Genomic DNA, 15,719 nt, shown 5'->3' with positions numbered 1-15,719 from the left:
TGATATAAAGATTAATTTATTTTCTCATAATATAGATAAGTAAAATCATACAAAATGTTATAAGCTCCTGTAACTATCTATGATTATTTTGATAGTCAGTGGATCTGTAGGAGGGATTCGGCTAACCTCTCAACCTCCAACAGAATCTTTTGACTGTCTAAATAACCATAGACAGTCACAGTGTAATGTCTGAAGCTATTTTGATAAATATGGCATTTTTTTACATAAGATGCGACTTGGATAATACCCTTTTTCAAGTGTTACAATTTCAAAATTTTTTACTAAAAAGTATACAAACCTTGAGACTATCATGACAAACAATTATGTAAAATTTGATATAATTGAATAGGCATTCTCAAGTTATGATGCAAGATGTCAGATAGACAAACAGATGATCAAATGGGTCCTTGTTTTTTTTTAAATTATACATGTACAAGCTTATAAAAAGCTAAAGGTCAAATTGATCTGTTTCTTCTGAAGAAAAAACACCTCAAATGAATATAAGCCCGGAAATGAATAAAACATTTCATTAGTGTGTGTTTATTTCAAGATAGAAGCATTAGCCATTAAGTTATACTTAAACTAAACAATAACTTTTGGTGGTTAGTCTGAATTTGGTAATTTCACTAATTAGTCAGTTTCATGAGACTCAATTTTTCTCATGATTTCCTGTTGAATTTAGAATTGAGGTTTGATGAAACTATACAATCAACACTTATTGGTACTCCATGAACAAAAGTTCTTCCAAGGGGAGAAAATTGAATGTTACTCCGAATAGATAAGATCAAGGAACTTGAAGGAAGAAGTGGTAACAGTACTTTAACAAGAAAGGACAGTAACTGGGCATTAACAGATCCTTTAAGAGACAATAAAAGGACAAAACACTGCAGCATTTCTATCATAGTATTCAAAGATCAGATATACTACAAATGTAAGTGATTTGCTTTTCCTTTCTCTTAAGAACACATCTCCTTGTAGTATGTTACTCAGTCTGAAGTTACTGCCTTAAAATATATATATATATCTTAATGATTTTATATACACATCTTGTGGATTTCCATAGTTTTTTTTGTGACATAATGGTTGGTTTTTCACATAATACACCACACTCCTACACCGGTGTCTTGACACGATGTTAATGTGTGTTCCAGAAAGTTGATGTACAAGACTTCATATATATATCCTCATACTTGTGGACAGCTCTCACAAATATAAAAAGTTCAGTAAGTCATTCAGACTTCCTGTAACACAATACCCAAGCAATTTAGAGTCTCAGATAGTTGAGTGTCTCCTGACAATTCAGATGGCTTTCCGATGATAATCTGGAGGTGCAACTATGTAATAATCTGCTTGGTTGAAGAGAGATGATGAATTCTTTTGTATGTATCTAAAAAAAATCATCAGCAGTTAGCAGTGACAAAATGATAAAACAAATGAATTAATGCTTGTAACTAGTGATAGCAGAACAGAAAATAAATGTGTAGATTGAATAGAATAAAAAATTATATCAAAGAACCTGTCCATTGACATGTGTCAAGAATATTGTGCAAATGTTCATGTTGCTCATATTTCCATTGCTGTCTTACATTATGTTATGTATGTATCCTAGAAGAGTTTCATATAGCATCAAAATAAAAATCTTTTTCTTCATTTTTGTCATTTTTGTAGATAAATAATTGACAAAACTGTACAATTACTATAAAGTTATTAATTTTCGTGGATTCTGTCAAGTGAGCATATTTGCAGGTATCAATTTTCTTGGCTTCAAAAAATGATTAACGTTATACAGTGTTAAAAATCAATTTTGCGTGTACTATTTTTTGCGGTTTTCTGTCCATTGCAAAAATAGTGAAAATTAGTACTTTTACAGTAATCAAATACTTAATAAGTAAATATCTGTTATAATTGCCTATTCTTACAACATATCCAAATTTCAAATCATCCCAGGGAAATGACAACTAATTAATAAAGACTTCCAGAATTAAATTAAGATCCCCTAAATAGGCTAAAGATGTGTCATAAAACAATTTTTTGAACAGTTAAACAATAAATGTTAGAGATGAAGCTTCACTTGTATGCTTGTGACAAGAAATATAACCAAATTAAAGAACTTTGCTATTTCCAAGCTTTCCTTCTGCAAATAAAACTTAAAATTACAATTCAATTTCAGTTTATTTTTTAGCTTAAATATAAACTTCAAATAGTACAACTTTTGATAAAATAAACTGATCACATATAGACAATTTTTTTTATTAAGTGTTTCCTGTATCCTCAAGTCTTACTTAAGAAAATCCTGGATGTGGGTCAATAATAGCTGAATACTTTTCTCATCAAGTGCTGTGTAGGCTAAAGAACCACCAAGATTAACTGAAAACATATCCAAATTGTGTTAATTGAAGTAAGATAATTAAACTATGCAATAAACTGGTTATCTTCTTAAAAAAATAAATTGAAAATTGAATGTCAATGTTTCAACTCTTATCAAAAGTTTCTGGATTTTCATTTTTATTAATATCATTTTTAACATAAAGCATTAAAAGATAAATATGTTGGAAATACACAAGTTTCATGAATATTAATTGAATAATCAAAGACACCTATCACAGGGGTATTATAACGAGTATGATTTTTTGGGCATTTTCCTATTGCACCACAACTTTTTTTTGCACCAGTACTCCTTTCGTGCCAGTTTACATTTCAATTTTCTTACCGGTAGTTAAATTGTGCCAATAAATTAATGATCCTTTTGCGTCACAATACAGTGAAATTTATATCTGATATTGTTTTAATGCTACATTAGTTGTGTGGTGTGGTTATTGTATGTTATTCAACATTTTTTTTTAAAATCTCTACATAACTGGTTGTTCATCTCTTAAGCAGGTATTATTAAAAGAATATAAGAAATATAAGACTTATTTTAGTTTTTAAATGCAAATATAGACTCTCCTCCTTTTTCAGGGCTTGGGACCCGTAGCTTTCCCTGGCAGAGTTTATGTTCAAAAAAAGTTATTTTAATATAGCATGCAGATATCTCTAATCTTCTCATCTTTAATTTATTCATTTCTAACTCATTTTCTTTAATTTATGATCGTTTTGTTTTAGATTTTTACCTTTTTGATATTTAATTTCCTTATTTGTATTTGGCGCAAAAGGTAGTCTTTTCTTGGTGGAAAAGGACTACACTGAAAAATTTTTTATGGCGCAATTTAACTACAATTTTTTATCCAACTGGTGCAAAAGGACAATGCCCGATTTTTTTCAATCTTGACTGATCTGTATGTAATTCATTGTTGTCGCAAAGTAACCAAACTACCTCTAAATTTATATTAATTTTGTCATTTTTATTCAAAAAGATCAAAATAATAGAAAGATCTAACATTTTTCCCCAGTGGCCCTCGAATAGAGCAAATTGATAGTTCTGCATAGTGAACTGATACACTCTTTGAGATGTTTAGGTTTCCCGCATGCACAATACCCAAACGCATGCTAAACACTCACCAAACGCCCGATAAACGAAAAATAATAATGATGAAAGGGAAAATAGAAAATTGAATTAAAGAAAACATATAAATTAATAATAGAAAACAGTATAAAAATAACAGTTGAATCGAGGAAATAATCAAAGTACAAAAATAAATGAACATTTCTATTGTGCATTTAAATGAACACTTGTATCATGGGTTAAAACGAACGCTCCCAGCATGCGTTTAAACGAAAGCTTCTATCATGCATTCATCATGCGTTTAAACGAACACAAAACAATGTGTAAAGGCACGATAAACGATGCACAAACGCTAAAATGGGAAATATAAACGTTTCAAGGAGTGTAGTACTGCAATCTGTTGATGAAAATTACAAATGAGCTGAAAACAATGCTAAAATGGCCTGGGAAGAATACTTAAGGAAATTTTAAGTTATAATACTTTGAAAGTACTATTGTTTGTGGGGTACCAAATATCGTGGTTTTCGTGGGTAGGTCTAACCACAAAATTTGGTTCCCAACAACTAATAGATTCCCATTGCTGTGTATACTAAAACTTCAAAACCACGAATTCAAGAATCCATAAACTTGTGTTTCTTCCCTGATCCACGAAAATTGGTATCCATGAGCTAAAGTTCCTTCACAGTAACATGTCACAACCAAGGATCAAGAAAGTTTGTGTGACAGCCTGTTCCTGTCACTATTGGATCTGCTTCTACAGAAATTTTCTCCCGTGGTTTTTTTTTTTTTTTAGCTAGTTATGGTAAACTGCCTCTTCCACTTTCAATGATTTTTTTTTAAAAAGAAACCTTACATTGCAATAGATCTGTTATCAAAGGTGTTTTTAAATGCAAAACATTGGACTCGAAATTTTTACCATTCACTAATTTCCATGAAGTAACCTACCAAACAGTCTTAAAAGATGCATTGATCCATAAACACTAGACATAGGTGTATCTGGATGATCTTTTAAAACCTACAAAAGGTTCAAATAAATATACATGTATATATAAAAATTCAAATGTACCAACAAATTATACTTTCAACAATTTCTACAGTTGTTTTCTAAAAATCTGGCTTAGGTTTCAGTTACATATAGACATGTGTAAGAAATCTTGCTTTGTAGTATTTTCTTACAACAAAAAGAGTAGTGAACATTACAATACATTGTCCCCTAATGAATGCAAAAAGAAAGATAAAATAAGGCGCCACTATTTCAAAATTATTTCTTTAAATCAAGGTTAAAACTAAATTGATTACTCATCTGAATATAACAACAAATTTTAGAATATCAAATCTGAAACTACTTCAAAAAGTTTGGACAACTTTATGATGCTGATTGACTGAAAGAAAATAAATATCTACACTTTATTATAGATAGCAGTGTTTTATCAAATTTTCCCTGTGAAATAAATTTTAATAATTTACACTATGAAATAAATTCGGTAATTTCACTCTCAGACTTTCTCCTGCCAAAACATCACAACTTTGAAATCAATCCGCCGTTGACAAAGTTTCAGCACTAGTGATTATATTTTGGATATTCACTCCTTCCAATTAATTATCCTTTTATTATATCTAATTTTAATTTTGACTGAAGTCATACCTCTCCATACTGTGGTCTTTCAAACTTGTACAATAGCTGTGTTCCAAGCATAACATTAAAATATTCTCTAATACCTTGGGTTATTTCTATTATGGCATCCCTGTAAAAAAAAACAAAAAAAACGATAAAATAATCCATGCTTTCTCTATGTTCCATTTCATGTGTTTACTCTTTCGAGAGATTTCCTTTAGATCTAAATTACAGTATTTATAACTTAACAAAATGAATTCTACTCTTAAATGTATTTTACTAAATATATTTTAGTCTGAACATCTAAACAAATAGATTAAATTTATTAGAAAAGACACAGTATGTAACAACAGAAAAAAAAACAAACTATCATATGCTGTGGTTATTTGAGTCATTATTTGTTTCACAATTACTCTTTACATTGGGTACCAATATGGACACAAGTTTCAAGTTCGACACATGCTTAGGAATGGTGGATTGAATATGCAGTTTTTACACAAAAACTGTCTTAGGTAATCAATTGGTAATTGATTTTTTTGTTTTAATCTTGCAAAATACATTTCAATTATAAAATCATACGCAAGGATACCGACTATTTTTGACCTATTTATCACTGAAATGGTTGAAGATGGAGCAAATTTGACAGTATACTACTTAAATTATAAATTAAGAGGAACAATCTGAAACAAGTTGTTCACCTTGTTAAATTTTTGCCCTCCGAGGACAATAACTCTAACAAGGAGCTGTTTGACAATTTTGACTCAAAGAAGACTTTGGTAGGACTTATCATACGGATCATTTCATCAACTGAAAGATTCATTTTATCTAATATAGTTTTCAAGATATTGGCTGAAAATTGCTAAAAACATAATTTTTTGCCTCTCAAGGGCAATAACTTTAACAAGGAGTCTTCTGAAAAATTTGATACCCACTGATTTTTGTAGGCCTTATCACAAGGATCATTTCACTCATAAAAACATGGCGGTTTCAAATACATTGGTCAATGATATAACATGTTTCTGGTGGCTAATGATAACAGACTAAAAGGTAACCATTTGTGAATTTGAATATTAGCTATATTGATTATTGTTTGTTGTTATAACAACTGTCAAAACTTAAGTAGGCTGATTTCACACCTGGATGACCACTATTTACATGAACTGATTACAACTTCATGCACCTAATTCAATAGTTTCATAACTATATCACTGTCACTCGGTGTTAAATAATCGAATATAAATGCCATACCCATGTTAAAATGAGTACAAATCTACCCCCTCCACAAATTATTTCTTAAGTATACAACCTCCATCCCCGTTGAATAGACTCAAGTATCTGGTTGACAGTTCTTTAACAACTCGACTTATCTGGCAAATTGATTTCATACTCCACAAGGACTTGTATGTAAAAAAATATGGTCCTTACAATATTAAAGCCCATAGAATACCTTATTTTATGCCAGCTTTCCAAAGATTGATAAGTTTTGTTGAATAAATAAGTCAGAAAAGGTTTTCACTCCTTGAACAGGTGAAATATGTATTATTATGAAATTGTTATTGAAAATTAGTGCACTAAATCATTCAAAGTAACAGTTTTACTTGGTTTATTTTGAGGATAAGAAATAACCATATGCTTACTTGTTAGGATTATTTCCCTTTGTCTTTGTTTTTACATACTCATCCAGGATGTCATCAACTGTAGTCTTACAAGGGAGTGATACCAGCTAAATAAACAATTATAATTTTAAGAAATAATTCAATTATTTAAAAAGAGTATAAATGTCTAGATCTATTCTAAGTACGGTCAATTCAGTAATTTAATACACATATTGAAATGTTGTTAACTTTTGCCAAAAAATACAAGTGTCAAAGCTTAGTAAAGAAAACTTAACATTTCTGAAGTTATTCATATTTATGTTTTTTTTTGTTTTTGTTTTTTTTTCTCTCCATATATTTTTGTTTTTATATGATAAAAAAATCAAATTCCAATTTGGTAAAAATCACGAAAGAATAGTGCAGTAGTTGACTAACAAATGAACAGTCCAGAGACAAATCTTTTTCAATCAATATCTACTAATTTAGGTATGAAAATAATCCAATGACATAATGACAAAAATAATCCCAATGACGTTGTGACAAAAATAATCCCAATGACGTAGTGACAAACAAAATCTTGACAACATGTTCAGAAATACCTGTTTTTGTCTTGTGACTAAATCCCAGTCATCCACCAAAAAAGGCTTTAATTCTTCTGGTATCTTGATCTTTACTTCTATTTTTGTCAGATATGCATCTTCCTGAGGTATAAAAAAGAGGCTGCAATGATTCCATCTAAACTAAAGACTTTGACCTTCATAAAATTCTCATAAATTTAAAAAATTGTTGCATAAACCAGAGTTAGAAATAGTAGCCTGCCTGGCAGCCTGAGACTGGCTTTTTTTTTTTGCAGGGCTGGCTAATTTTAGCAAAAATCTATAAGCCATATAGTAAATATATTGAAAAATTGTATTCAGGACTGGCTAAAATTGGATTGAGTTACCGACCCTGCATAAACATAATAATGTGTTCCATAACTATTGAAAACTAAAATGTTATGAGTAAGCTTTTTAAAAATGAATATCTCACCACTGTTTCATACCAAATTAAATAAGAATATACCCTTCAGATATAAAGATAAGGGTAGTAATGGTAAAGTCCTAAATGGAAAAAAAACAAACAAAAACAGAATTGTGTATTAAAATATAAGTCATGTCTGTTTATTAAATGTACTTAACTGTTTCTACTGTAACCTCAGCTCTGGCTCTCTTTCGTTTCTGATCTGCTGTTGTTGGTGTTGATGACACACTAACTGAACTATCTTGTGAAGATGGCTACAATAAAGGTTACATTTTCTATAATTGATGGCACTATGAAAGATTGACAGCTTACCATTTATATACAGTCAAACCTCTCTTAGCAACCACCTGTATGTGACAAGGAATATTGTTCTCCCATGGAAGGTCACTAATTCTCCCATGGAAAGTCACTTAAGATAGGTTTCACTGTATATGCTCTTAGTTTAAGGAGGTAGACCTAGGGTAGGGGACATAACTCTTGAAATCAGTGATATGTTTGTATCATATTCAATTTCACTAAAGCCTATCAAGCTTTCATTTGAAACAGAATGAAATCAGTCCAAGTTACTTTGATGCTTACATGAGATTGATGTAAAATGCTGAATACATATATTTCAATTATTTGTAAGAGTTGTGTCCCTTACCCTACGTTTACGTCCTTAAGAAAGGGTTAACTATTCCATCTAATATCAATTCACTTAAAGACTATGACTTACATTGATGCCAATATTTTATCTTGTCAGACTGTATTTTTTTTTATTATTTAGTCTTCAAATCCAACACTTGTTCTGTACCTACCACAGATGGAGTTGAAGGTGCCTCTACTGTTGGTGTGGCAGCCTCTGCTCTTGCTCTTTTTCTTTTTGTTTCTGTTACAGCCTCTTGTGATGGAGTGGGTGTTGCTGTTGCACTTTCTCTGCCTAAAATAATTGCAAAAGAATATTAAATGCATTTTTATGCCATCTCACTGCATATGTACAATGTCTTTGTGTAATAATAAAAATGTAAACTGATGTAAAAAAGCAACTCCTGGGAATTTTTTTGAATCTTTTGGGATTTTTGCATTGTAATGGTTTCTTTAATCTGTAATAATTTGATATCAGATAACTATTACTGTCCTATGAGGTTTTCTACCATTTAGAAACTAAGAGGAAATTACCTTTATATCTGTGTTCTATTTCTTCAACCACATATACTGGTAAGTAAGTTAAAAAAAAATATGATAGCTATATCCCCCTAAACAAAGTTGGGCTAAATTTTGTTAATGTTCTATTCAAAAAGAATGTTTTTCCTAGCCCACATTTTTTAGAGGTGACTGAAGTTAGATTTAGTAATAAAACATAGAGAAACTGTAATTTAAAAGTGTTATTTTAGATTTCCAAAAAGTATCACTTCAATTCCAACAGTGAACAGGGAATACAAAACATGACAACCCCACACCATCTTAAAATTATTCTATGTGACTTTGACCTTAGATTTATAATGCTGAATATATCCAGGACTCACTGAGGCTAAATGCATGATAAGTGAAATGATGAAGGTGGGATGAATGGACAGTGGTGTTGCCAAATAATAAATATTGTATTGAATGATACGCTTTTAAAAATGATATAAAAACTGTCACAAAATGGGTATGGACACAAATGGCCAAACAGGCCTTGCTCAAACTTCATCCACATGAATTCAGAATATAGACTTCTATTTTCAGGGAAATTCTATGATGTACCCTTTTCTTTCCTTGACTTTTCTACAGTTGGAGTAGCTGGTCTGTCTTTATCACCTTTGTCTTTGTCAGCCTTGTCTTTATCTTTTGATTTATCTTTTTCTTTAGATTTTTCTTTTTCTTGTTTCTCTTTCTCCTTTTCTCTTTCTGCTTTCCTAGCTGCAGCTTTGGCTTTCTTCTGATTTCTGCCGTGATATCAAATTTTTGTTAACAAAAAAAAAAAAAAAAAAATGACACTAAACTAATTTTATTTTTCAAAAAAGTTTTCCATTGCTAGCAAAGTGCTTGACTAGGTGTAAACATGTTTTACATGATGAGAGTATAGAAAAAGCAGGCAATAATTTTTTAACAAATGATCTACAATATGCTAGAAGGATATGACAGATACTGATATTTACCTTTTGAAATAAAAGACATTAACACTATAAAAAAAAGTGAGTGAAGGAATCATATGTATACCAACATGTGAGCTTTCTGTAATTCTTTTTGTTTCTGTAGACCAGCATCATTACATTTTAAGACTCTTGTCTCAGGCACCCACTCATCCCAGCTGTAAAAAAATAAAGAGGTGCGAAGTGAAATAAAATGCTTCACAAAATGTAGCTAAATATGTCCACAGAGGTCAAACCCTGAACAAATGGGGCAAATATGGTCACAAAATTTAAGTATGATACAGCTCTGAATTGTGATTAAACATTGACACAATATATATGTATAAAAATTACCTCACCTTAAAAAAGCCAATTCAATATAGTTTCATGAAAATTGCTTAAAATAATTTTTAAGTAATGTGCAAATATGGGAAATTGCCATTTTTTATGAATGAAGTCAACAGAAAATCATAACTTTATAAAAAAAAATTTAAAAAAGGGAGGTTACATAAAAAAAACTATTTTCCAAATTTTCATGAAAATGGATACAACAAATACTAAGTCACATCAATGAGACAACCTTCAAAGCAGTAATAAACAATAGGTTTTGAACTGACTAACCTCTTGTTCCAACCATTGTAATGTATAAAATACCGGACAATTTTATCTTTAACCTCGGCCTTGACACACTACAAAAAATATATGATAGTAAAGAAAATTGAAACAACAAATATGTCTTACGTTCATACATAACCAAATACCTAGAGCATTATTTCCCAATTTTTGAGTCAGAACAAGAATTTATTAACTCTTTTTTAAGTTACCAAAATGGGAAAATTACTAATCTACATTTCTTTATATTTCATCAGAAAACAAATAACTCTTCTTCTTACTTCTTGCATTAGAATATGGATTATTACTAGTAGTCAAAACTCTTTATGATTTTGGCAGAATCTCTGAATCTTCAGATGAAATTTAACATAAGTTTAAAAAAGAAATCAAGATGAATTAGACAATCAATTTGATTCATTCTGTATATTTGTTCATTGTTTTTTTTTTTAAGTTTAGATAGTTAATGTGGTATTGCCTTAACCATATGGGTAAAATTTGCAATATTTTTTTATTATTAACTACATGTATTAGTTGACACAAATCAAACTTGACCTTATGACCTCATTACCTTAGCTTCATAAAGCAGTGGACCATGGAAACATAGAACTTTTTCTCCTGAAACAAAATAAAAGAAAACATTAATGTCACTACTTATATGTTAACTAAGAATTTTTCCAGATAATCATACCATACTCTGAGTAAAATCTGAAGTTTATGCTTCATTAGCAGGTGAGGAACCTTCCAAGCAAAATAAAAAAAAACTCCTCTTGCCAAGTGAGAAAAACAAGAAGTGACTTCTCTTTTAGAGAGACAGCAGGCAGAAGTGGGGCGAGGTCAGGAGGGGGGGAGTGAAGAGAAGTTTATTATACTTACCCACATCATTAACCAATGTTTTTCCTTTTTTTTTCCTTTTTGTATTAGATATACATGAGATTGAGTTATTATACCTCTACCCAACCTCATCCCCCACCCCTTTTCATATTTATTGCAGCAAAAAAATACATAAATGATTAAAGCCTTTGTGTATGGCCACTCGCCATATTTAGCAGTACTGTTTGAAAATTTTGCGCAGAGACAATACTTTTGAATTTTCATTTGTTCTTGCATTTTTTCTTGGGTCCACTTCATCTTACACATTTGCTGAGTCTAATATCTTGACTCTAGATACAAGTTGATCAAGAGTATCAGTATCATGTTCAAAATTTAAAAGTGACTACAATCAATATTGAAGATTTTATTGACACATTTTGTACATGCAGCAGTCAGTTTAAACTTGTTTCAAGCTGAATCAGTCTTCGAAATTAGCAGTAAACCAATAGACATGGTCTAGGAGAAACCAATAGAGGTTGTTGTACATGTAAGTAGACAAGGCTGATTCACATTCAATAAATTCTAAATTCAATTTCTAAAAACAAGTACTATCTTTAGAAAAGATAGCTAACACATTTCCTTGTTTTGTCAGTCTTATTGTTCAAATATCAAATCCAATTTGGATTTTCACATGGTGAACTTTGCATTTCATATTTCAATTAATTATTTCATAGGTTCAACAAGTATAGTACTTATTTCATACATGAAATTCAAAGCCTGCATTTGACTAAAAATATTTCAGACAAAAATGCCCCCAATGGAGCTTTGAATTTTTAAGAGTTTTCATCACTGAAATGCCAAGCACTAAATTCTATTGCAATTGGTGATGTTGCCATATGATAGCATCATGGGTATCACTTGAGGTCAAAGCAAAGTCAATACCGACTACATTGGAATACAGGCAGAAAACTACCCAAAGTGAATTAGCTCCCATTTCATTGTGATATTCATCTGAGGAAAAAGACATTGTTGGTTGTGTGACAGAAAATGGTCGAATATGAACAACATTCACATGTGGATATTATGAGACTTGTGAAAGTGTTTTCTACGTGTTAGGTGAGCAGGAAACAAAAAATGAAGGCCTTGCCATTTGCTTGATATCTTTGTAAAATGGCAATTTCTCTGAATGGATAACTTTTGAAGAAATCTGAAACTGGTGGTAAACTTTTGTGCTGTGATATTATTTTGTAGTTTAAAATTGGATGGTGCATTATTATTTTATGGTAAGTGTTTTAGTTCCTGAAAAAGTAAAAAAAAATTATTGCTGATGTTGCATATGGAGTACATTCCTTTAAACATACAATTTTACTCCTAGACACAGCACACATACATCTTTCATAATAAAATTGATATGTAAACAAAGAAGATGATTAGTGATGGTGTAGAATTCAAAATTAGTGTGAAAGATGTACCTAACATAAAAAAAAAAAAAAAAATGCTAAAGTTAAATGCTGGTCAAATTTTTTAATTTACACTTTTAACAGCTCAATCTTACTGTTAAACACTTTGAAAAGTTTCATGCACATAAAATGACCATATAAGTTTAGACATAAATTTTCTAAAGTAAAGTTACTCATTGACAGTTATTATACATTTGCACTGTCTCTAAAGTAAAGTCATTAATGTTATTACATTGTATATAATATTAGCAAAAATAGTTCAGACTTTGTATTTAACACATTATTTTACATACAGTCGTAGCATTATCTGCCACAGACTAATTTCATACATCATGAATTTATTGAGATCAATTCATATTGGTAGAAGAAATAATAATTAAAACTTGATATTCATACTGGCAATTTAAGTTGGTGACTGAATACATGTAAATGCTCAAGATCAGTATAAGCACAGGATGCATCTCTTTTTGAAAAAAAAACTTTGATTTTAAAATTAAAGGGAATGGTTTGTTGATATATATTTTTTTCGTAATTTGTTGTAAATTTAAAACTGCATAATTACTGTTTTAGCTTTTTTTTGGCTCACCTGGCCAAAGGCCAAGAGAGCTTATGCCATCACTTGACATCTGTGGTCGTTGTGGTCATGGACAAATTTTCAAAAATCTTCTCCTCTAAAACTGCTAGACCAACAGGATGTAAACTTTGCATGATTGTTCCTTAAGGTGTTCTGCACAAAATGACTGTTGGGAATTTTTATCTGTGAAAAAACATGGCCAGTGTTACTAAAATAGAACATAAGGGTCTGAAGGCAGTTTTTTGCAAATAACTAAAAACGTTCCCTTTAGCAAATTTCTGGAAGAGAATAATATAGCATCATGAGATGGACCTGTGCCGAAATTTACAAAAACATTAAATACCACATTCAAAAGGATGTCAGATAAGTACTTGCACATTAGCATTTACATGTACAGCAGTTCCAAGACAGAACAGTATTTCAAAAATGCAATTTAAAAGTTTTTATCTCCAGAAACAAAACTCCCATTAAATAGAGTATATGAGAATTTTTATGTCATCTAAAGGCAAACTGGGGGATACACCAAAGGGACAATTTTACCCAAATTGCCCAGTAGGGTGAGCCTTAAGTTGAATTAAGCCCATATTTGTCAAAAGGTAATGATGAATCTTATTCTCATTCTCAGTGTGATATAACACTTTCATTTGATTGGTCAATTTAGGGAATTAAAAACTGACCAGAAGCCATTCAAAACTACTAAGTCCATATGCCAAGAGATAAAAAAAATCCTTACTTTCAATCTAAATATCTTCCAATATAGAAATAAATATTTGAAATGCCCTAGACTTTCTGTTTTAAAGACTGTTTAACAGACGATTGTTTGTTATAAAGGTAAAGATGACAGCTGCCACACATTTTCAATTATCTTTCAGGGTTTTCTTTTGTACAATGTATGTACACTGTACATGTATGTTAACCAGTAGCAACTACAAAGTGTCACCTCCAATATCTCTGTAAGTGCTTGGATGCCAAGATAGATAAATCCTTTTTTTAAACTAAATATCTTCAAATATAGAAAAAAAGTTTTAAAATGCCCTGGACTTAAGAAACTGTTCTAAAGATTGTTTAAAAGAAGGTTGTTTATGAATATAAAGATGACAGCTGCAAATGATTTGAAATTAGCTATCGGGGTTATATGTATGTTAAACCAATAGCATCTTGTATCACCTCCAATATCTCTAACTTCTAAGTGCCTGGATCTTGTAACTTGTAAGGAAAAGATAAGCCAGTTTAACATGCATATAGATAACCATAGCAGATCTCACTTTTTATAAGGACAAACGCCGGGAATCAGAATATTGTCCCATGGAGCATTATTTTCAATATATTTTTTTCATCCATTTTCTTTCTTTTTTATCTTATTTTTTGTGCAAGGGACTTCGAGTTAGAGCATTAATCCTTTTTGCCCAATTTGGGATTATTAGTGACTTGGAGCATGTGATTGTGAAATGCTATCGTCGATTCGGGAAAAAAATAATTCAAACAATATGTACATTTAGTTTTAGAAATATAAACTACACTCTTTATGTTTAAAAACGCATTTTGTTCATGTTAACCTTCTTGAAACTTGTATTTCGGCGGCATGTCTTTAGTATTTCGTCTATAAATGAAAAGCTTGGTGTTGATTGCGTAAACGTCATCAATTTATGTGTTCATAACGAATGGGGCCGATCAGGACAACTCGGTCCAATATAACTCTGACTATATTTTTTTCAATTTCTGCAACCCTTTCCACGTCAGGGCGTAAATAAATAATGCCAATATATATATGAAGGTCATGCAAATCGAGGCAAGACAATTGGAAGGGTAGAATTTATGAAAAATAAAAATTTCAATTTTTACAAATTCCCAATTTATGGAGGAGTATGGGGGGTCGCAAGGGCGGGTCCACACACTTGGAAAGGAAAGGTTCCAACCGGGGTTCCTAAAAAATGGGAGGTCTAGGGCATTATTTACCATTTTTTGTAGATTTTACATATAAAAATGACAAATTTTCCAGTAAAAGGGTACCAAACCCTTGCACTCCCCTAGGCCAGGATCCGCCCCTATGAATCCGCGCTTGATAAGAACGGATTAGGGAGGATTTACAATAATTTACAATAATTATACGCTAATTTTGCAATAAAGTTTTCTATTTATGTTTTCTATAATATTCTCATAAAAGTGATTTATACTTGTGCGATGATGAAACTGCAGGGGCGGGTCCAGGTCTCAGGGAGTCCAAGGCGCCCCATTTTCACTCCTTGATCCGCCCCTGAAACTGTTGGCAGAAAACCGAATTAACATGATTAAGTCAAGAGCATGTACGTGCATGGTACATATATAAAGCCGTTTGATCTGTAGTGTAAACTCGGTGGTGGATCAAGGAGGACCCAGATTCGGAATCTTCACTTTTAATTGCCTAATTTTGTTAATTTCCTATTTTTCAAAATCTCTGGATCCAGGTGATAATTATTTATTAATTGATAATCATACAAAATAGCTTTTGTTTGTAAATT

At 31.1% G+C, this 15,719-nt stretch overlaps 1 protein-coding gene across 1 annotated transcript; it reads right to left on the bottom strand.

Annotated features, from left to right (window-relative positions):
- On the bottom strand, window positions 1-14,895 carry LOC148621898 (mortality factor 4-like protein 1). Its single transcript, XM_088576731.1, has 13 exons — window positions 14,778-14,895; window positions 10,946-10,992; window positions 10,387-10,454; window positions 9,858-9,944; window positions 9,398-9,579; window positions 8,470-8,591; window positions 7,831-7,926; window positions 7,252-7,353; window positions 6,695-6,780; window positions 5,088-5,187; window positions 4,388-4,457; window positions 2,283-2,367; window positions 1-1,387 (listed from the first exon to the last, which is right to left on the bottom strand). Exons 1-13 carry the CDS (start codon window positions 14,803-14,805, stop codon window positions 1,300-1,302), a joined length of 1,161 nt encoding a protein of 386 aa, XP_088432857.1. The 5' UTR covers window positions 14,806-14,895; the 3' UTR covers window positions 1-1,299.
- Between the last annotated feature and the right edge of the window lie 824 nt (window positions 14,896-15,719).

Source organism: Perna viridis, chromosome 3 (assembly GCF_037379345.1).
Source record: "Perna viridis isolate PV_CMFRI_1.1 ecotype Kerala chromosome 3, ASM3737934v1, whole genome shotgun sequence".
Classification (NCBI taxonomy): domain Eukaryota; kingdom Metazoa; phylum Mollusca; class Bivalvia; order Mytilida; family Mytilidae; genus Perna; species Perna viridis.
Note: the sequence above shows the minus strand (reverse complement) of the source record. Positions and strands in the feature narration are given on the sequence as shown.